General features: G+C 38.1%; 1 protein-coding gene across 2 annotated transcripts in view; it reads right to left on the bottom strand.

The window, feature by feature from the left end:
* Window positions 1–870: 870 nt before the first annotated feature.
* GOLM1 (golgi membrane protein 1) overlaps window positions 871–7,392 on the bottom strand; it is a 34,824-nt gene continuing 28,302 nt past the window's right edge. For both annotated transcript variants that reach the window (XM_058043317.1, XM_058043318.1), the window contains exons 7-10: window positions 4,325–4,454; window positions 2,834–3,121; window positions 1,639–1,752; window positions 871–1,308 (exon numbers count right to left, since the gene is read on the bottom strand). In XM_058043317.1, the coding sequence (XP_057899300.1) occupies window positions 1,244–1,308; window positions 1,639–1,752; window positions 2,834–3,121; window positions 4,325–4,454 (597 nt within the window). In that variant the 3' untranslated portion in view covers window positions 871–1,243. The remainder of the gene's footprint in view (window positions 1,309–1,638; window positions 1,753–2,833; window positions 3,122–4,324; window positions 4,455–7,392) is intronic.

The raw sequence follows: 7,392 nt of genomic DNA, 5'->3' as shown, positions 1-7,392 counted from the left end.
AAAAACCAGCCTTAATCTTAAGGTACAGGATATACTACTACACTGAAGAACAACACACCAAAAAAGGAGTTACAAAGTGAAGTGCTTTAACAGAAGGCAAAGACAAATTTATGTTTTCTTAAATAGAATGCTGGTTGGCAAGTTAGTCACAGCTGTCTGGCAGCTGTGCTGTCTTCACAGAGGTTGCTTCATACTCACAAACAATGCTCCAAACACAGGTGTCAGTCTTGGGAGCAGACACAAATATAAAAATTTCTTCAAACCAGCTGCCTATACATGGTGGTTGGACTGCAGTTAAGGATGTAAAATAGTAAAATAGTTTTTAGTTTGCATTTTAGTTTACATTTAACAGACTGCGGAACATTAACAAGATGATACATTGTAATTAACATACAACTTCACAGCAACTAAAGCGTTACCTCTGGAAGACTGCCTTGTCTTCTGAAGGCATAGTCTGGTTACCTCTGTCAGAAGTCCAGCAGAGAAGATTAGTCATGTTGAACAGCTGAGATTGCTGTTGTACAAGGCGAGCATTTGCATTCCTCTGTTTCCACAAAAGAAAGTGGCTGGGTGGAATAAAGGGTAGTTGCAGTACACATTTGAGAGGGCTTCTGTCATGAAGTTTGTGAGTTTGAATTTTTACGCTAAACTTGTGCCCAGTAGTGGTAACCAAACCAAATTGTAGTACTGACCATGTGGAATCAAACAAAGAAGCTTTCAGAAAAATCTTCCTGGCTAATCTCTTAGCAAGAAGCTTCTATTGTCAGAATCCTTTTTGGGTTTTTTTTTAACTTTGAAGCTAAGAACACATCTCCCAGGTACATATATCATTCTGCATAGTATCTGAGGACTATCAGGTACTCTCTTTATCAGCAGAGAGATCCATGCTTGGCAGAGGACTGCTCATCAACTACCACTAATCCACACATACGCTTACCGCAGTATGACCATACAAGGTAGCCAACTTCAAAGTTACTAACTTTATTACTACCTGATTGCAATTTTATAATTGATAGGAAGGAGAAAGTCATTGCAGAGGCCAAACTGCTTTGAAACAAGCCTCCAGAGATATACCTCTTTTCCTCACTGCAACAGGACTAAAACTTCACAAGAAAATACTACTTTGTTTGGGTCCTTAGTCAAGCCTTTAGAAGATAATCAAAACCTTCTAAGATCACTTTGCTTGGATCATGGCTGCATTTAGGTGAAGAGGTGACGCAGTTGTATCATGAACTTCCTTTGTTCACAACTTCTGCAGCCCTTCACCATTGTCAGGTAAGTGGTTCTTCATATCTTCATGGTTTTGAACTAATGGGGGGAAAAAAAGAAAAGGTACAGAAATCTCTTTTAGGAGGCAGAAGTTCTTCATATAGCAAGTTCTATCTAGAAAACAACAAGAAATTTTGTAAATTTGTGTTAAATACTATGTAGTACGGTAAAGTTACAGATACCACAGCCCATTAATGAGTAGGTTTAGTGGTGCTAAACAGAAAACAGGTAACACTACAAACATGAGGGAAAGTTCAAAAAACAAACAAGTTAGCTAGGTACAGCTTGCTGCAGGATACCATGCAAAATATGATCTTAACATTTTAAGCATGTGATACTTAGGTTAAAACTGGGTTTTTTCTTTTGTACCATTTTCAATCCCAGCAAGTGCTGCTTGCTTGTCAGTTTCAGACTCAGCTTCATTTACATCTAAATTGTAATCAACATCCTTGTCCTGGTTCACTTCTTCACGTTCCTGTTTGTCTGGAAGATTAAAATTAAGTCATTTTATGCTATACCATCTGCACACAAGAAGAGTGACTGTAAACATCTTCCACAGAATTACATTGCTGCTGAAGGAATTGCTGTTCTGAGTAGGTTTTTATATTATTTTTTCTTTGAAGTGTTAATTTTCAGAGCAACTTTGGCTGTAAATCCTGTCAAAAGAAGCAGATAAAATACAATATTTTGGGATTTGCAAAGCATAGCAAAATCAGCTAGCCCTCTGATGAACAAAATGATTATTTTATATAATTTTATATAAAGAAAAATTACACAATTTCAGAATGTATTAAATGAATGCCTAAGAAAGGGCAAAACCTGAAGTAATTGCTGAAAACCCCTTATTGTTTTAGCTTGTCCAGCAAGCGGAATGCTATAACTAAAGCGTAAAGTGTTATATGATGTGGCAAATTGTCACAAAAGTACTTTTTTCTCCCAGATTTTCTTCACCCAGTCATTAACTCCTCTCAAGCAACATTTACTGACTATCAGATTTCTTTAGATAGAGGACTCAGATATAAATTGAAACATCCATGTTTTTGAAGACTCACAACAGTCAATGTCAGATACCTGAAGTCTGAGTTACCAGTTTTACTCATGGTAGCTTATTTTGAAATAGGAATAGCTACACACTGACATTGTAAAAAGACTAACTGCAAAACATCCATGTGTAAGTGCTCTACTCATCAGTGCTTTGGATGATTAACATCTTATTCTTTTCAGATGCATCATATTCTTTTAAAGCCCCAATACCAAAAAGTTTTGGGGTGAATTTCCCTAAACACTTTGTAGAGCCACTGGAGAGACAGTAGGGCTGTTACGGTGATGCAGAGGAACTCAGCCTGGCAGCTTCATTTTGCACAGTCAGAAGCCTGCATCTTTAATGCATGGATTGTAGGTGACTGCTTGGGACTGACACCTTCCACACCACACTGACTTTTAAGAAAACTTGTACTAAGTCTGGCCAGTTTCTACCACTGTTGTAGAAATTATGTCCTACTCCACACTTTAATTTCTTTTTCATTTTGTTACTGTTTTTAACAATACATGACATGCTACAAACCAGCCTTTCCAGGGAGCAAGTCATCCTGCTTATCATCATAACTTAGGAACTGTTCCCGCTCAACTTCCTCACTGGCAGCCTGCTCTGCAGCTGGCTCTGACATATCTTGCCCAGCTACATGTTTCTCATTCTCAGGTGGATTTGGTTCCTTCTCTGACACAGGCAGCATCTCCTTGTGACCTGCAGCAGCCTTGAGCAACTCTTGAGGTTTTTCCAACTGATTAGAAAGCTGCTCCTCTTCTGCCTTAGGCTCCTGTTTTCTCATGTCAGTTAGGCTGTCTGTTCTTTCTGAAAACAAAAATGATTCTGAGTTTAAAAACTAATGCCTTCCAGAGTGGCACATGTTAAAAACCTTTAATAAAGAATGCTTTGTATTTCTCACTAAATTATTGGTTTTCCTCTGAAAGAGTATCTTCCAATCACACCAGTACCAGATAAGACAACTTATTGTTCCCAATTCCTAACTGGGAACAACTAAATAAGGGAATTTCATTTACTGTCAACAGATTAATGCTTCTATATCCTTAAAATTTTGCTATGTGTGGTTAATAAATTGGGCAAGTGAAACAGAGCAGTTTAAATAGAAATTGTGGTATATAAGCATTAGGTTTCTCTGTGTTACATCTTATTACCAACAATAAAATTGATTTGGTGTTCAAAAGTAGCTCAAGACAATGCATCACAGGCAGATTTGCAAGTATCCAAGCCTGTTCTTGTTTAAGTGCAGGAGCGCTATAATTTTTAGTTGACATTAACATATATCTTTTCTCTCATATCTGCATTTTTAATTTAAAAAACCAATTAGATTTCTCAACTAAGCTATATGTAGACACCGTCTTCAGCTGCTAGCCCTCTAAAATGAGAGTTGCATGCTCACAAGACTGTAATTTAAGATAGCATGTAAAAGTAATTAAATTTAAGAATTTAATTTCTATCACACACACTACAATGCAAAACAGACACACAGGAATGCATCCATTCAAATAAATATTATCTAAAGTTTAGGCCAAAAGGAACCATTAGGCTAACTAACCTAAACCCATGTGTATCATTTCTCTCACTTGCATTTTGCTCAATGACAACATATGGGAAGTATGGATGTGTGTTTGATGTAAGCCTAACTTTCAACTATTCCACAGGGAGGAGGGGTACCAGGTTGAATATGTCAAACTTATTAAGAAAGCAAATTTTAAGTATGTTTTACAATTTTTCCTTCCAAAAGTTGGGTATTTTCTCCATATTAAATTAGGAAAATGACTCCAGAATTGTAAATATTTCTATTTTCTGTTATGTGCAACATGCCATACTACAACAAAACAGAACCAATAAATCCAAGCAAGTTTTCCTTCAGCTGGAAACCTGATTGATGTTCAGACTGTTGGTGTCACTTTTTTCACCCTTATCTGGTGTACAAAAACATTCCTAAATGTTCAGTTGAAAAAGAACTGTTCTCAACAACAGTTGTTAGTGAGACAAGGATTTCCATCTCACCTTTAACCTGCATCAGGTCTGTCTTTCTTACTGTAGGTACTGCTTTAGGAATATTTTCATTGATTTTCTGCTGTTCCAAGTCATCCTGCTTGAACCCTGCTTGCTTCAATGCTGGCAGTTGAGTATCAACCTGTAAAGTGAATACAGCAGATAAGCACTGGTCTATATAACTGCACATGGATTTGAAAGGGAAGTAGAATTTAGGTAAGAATTTCGCATGGGAAAAAAATCCCAACACACTTGGAAATATTTGGACTGAGATTTTTATTGGTAATAGATGTAGTGTACAACTCTGTCTATGCAGTAGTGTTTCTATGTAACAGCATAGCACATCAGGAGAATTTTAACATATCTTATTTAACTGCAGCTAATGATGAGATTACTGCCCTTGATTATTCTCGGAGTGTTACAGAACAGTAACACCACACATTTATCCACTGTTGTTCTGCTACTGTGTCAGGGTCAGCTGAGCAAATAAGCAGATGCCATTTACTCTTAACAGTCTACAGGGCAAGAAAACTGAATTTGGTCATCATTAGACTTCAGCTGAGTAAGGCTTGTATAGAACTGGTCTGTAACTAAATTAAATGCAGGATTAAGAAAAGTGTATATTAACCAACTAGAAAATAATACCTGTTTAACATGATGGAGCTTGCTTAAGAATGCACTAAATTCTGGTGATAGACTGCTGTAAACATCCGACCCACTTAGATATCCAGCCTAAGATGTACACCATATTGAAGATCTGCCCACTGGGCAATTAAAATTTTATGTATGATTTTTACTTACACTGGCACTGGCCCCCTCACATGGCCCTGTACGACAGAGCTGGCATGTTTGCCTACCTGAGGCCCCTTTCCATCTCCTCCCCATCTCTGGATCTAATGGCTAGTAGTCCGGCATTTGGTGCTATCCCTGTCCCTCACCTATAGCATGGGGAACAGGGAGCTCAGGAATGCCATGCCACCACCTCTCCATAAATTACTCCTAGACTAAATTAATTAAACATTTGGGGATGTAGGTTTGTACTATACCTCTTGAGAAACACAGGACTCAACTTATGATTCACCATTAATTCCAGGTGAAAATGAAAGATGGTCGGTGAACTGAGGGATGTACCCAGGGGCTTTCACACAGATGAAATTAAGAACACCCATACTCTAGGACAGGAATCCAAAGCTGCCTGTAGAGAATGGTGATTCTCTAGCTACAGCAGCTACAGCATGTTTCTGGAGTTGAATGGAGGTAGAAGAGGTTTAAAAAGATGGGATGGCTACAATTCCCCTAACGTAGTCCCATGGTTCCTATGGTACCCCTTGTAGCACTCAGGCTCTTCTCTTCATGGTCTTTGCTAAAGCAGTCAAGACCCTGCTTGCCCTGATATCTGGTGTTATTCTTTCCCCACTGTCATCTCAAAAACACTAAATTGAGGGTATAAAGCCAGGGCCAGTGGGGAAGGAGCTGAGCTGAGCTGTTTGTAGATGACTTTATGAGAACAAGCAAAGAGAAAGACTTGAAAGGAAAAAGACAGAAAAAGAAAACAAAAATATAAGCTCAGATATGGGGTCACCTGCTTGGCAGCCCTGCATCAGGGACTTCAATGGGACAAAGAAGCTACAACTCCAAATAAAGGTCTGCTTCCACTGACATTGGAAACCAATCATCTCCCAGTCATCATCAAATCACTGCATTACCATCACTGCTCTCCAGAACCACCCCAAAGGAGCCAGTTGTATCAAGGTAGGGATCAGCTTCTTCCAGGTAACAAGAGACAGGACAGTGGGAAATGGCCCCAGGTTGCACCAGAAGAGTTTTAGATTGGATATTAGGAAAATTTTCTTCACTAAAAGTGTGGTCAGGCTTTGGAACAGGCTGTCCAAGCAGAGGAACTGCCATTCCTGGAAGTTTTCCAAAGGTCTCCCACAAAAATTTGGCACTTGGAGACATAGCTGAGTGGTGAACCCAGCATTGCTTGGTTAATGGTTGGACTTAGAGTATCTTACAGGTCTGTTCTGACCTTAATCATGTTATGATTCTATAACTGGCAGAGGACTATGTCAATTCAATTCATGGAAACATTGAACATTGAACATGAAATATACATGGAACCCATTTTGCTCTATACCTTATACCAGTTTGGTGAAAAAAACCCAGAGTGTTACAAATCCATTTGTTCTGTGGGGTTGTTTTTGTTGCACTTTTGGTTTTGCTTCATTTAAAAAAATAAATTAAAAAAAAAGCCAAATATGCAGAGAAAGAACAAGCATATGCACATTCAGAGATACAAACCTTTGTGTCAGGTACCATACAAATGAATGGGCAGTCTTATGGTATAGGAAGTCTCACAGTTGACAGAATTGTTTTCTGTTACCAGTTGTCATTGGTAGTGTCAAGAGTGTAGCTTCCCATTTATCCAAGGAGGGCAGTAAAACAAGGGCAATAAAACACTATGTTGTCAAATGTTCATTCAGTCACTTGGAAAAATGAAGAAAGAAGAAAGAAAGAAGTAGCTACACAGAAAGAAGTAGCTAAGTCACCAAGAAGCCAGAGTTGCAGCATGACTACTGGGTTGTTTCGAAAAGCATTTAATTTCCATCAAAGCCAGGCAAAACAAGATCTTTTTGTGTCAACACCATGAAGCCCAGTATCAGCAACTAATCTAGCATTAACTCTTACTGATGTGTGATAAGCAAATGGTACTGCAGAATATTTGGTTACTGCAATAAAGATATTCAGAAGAACTCCATCTTCCTTGAATCAATAAAACAAAAATGCTGTATTTAAACATGGTTCTATTCTATAAATAATTCAGCTCCTTAAGATCACTCTCTGTAGTGGAAGTCATCAGAAAATGAGCATAAGACCATTTTTCGCTTTTTGTTGGGCATGAATTATTCTGCAAAAATACTGAGCCTGGACTTAATAGCAAGAAGTTACCTCTTAATTACACATGCAAAATCCCTTTACTTACCTTAAATTTCTAGCTAAGTAATTCTTAATGTCAAATAGATTCAAAGGGTATATGCTGATTTTTTAAGTCGTTGGATAAAAAGATAGGAATTGAACAT

The sequence above is a fragment of the Melospiza georgiana genome, chromosome Z (genome assembly GCF_028018845.1).
Source record: "Melospiza georgiana isolate bMelGeo1 chromosome Z, bMelGeo1.pri, whole genome shotgun sequence".
Taxonomy (NCBI): Eukaryota; Metazoa; Chordata; class Aves; order Passeriformes; family Passerellidae; genus Melospiza; species Melospiza georgiana.
Note: the sequence above shows the minus strand (reverse complement) of the source record. Positions and strands in the feature narration are given on the sequence as shown.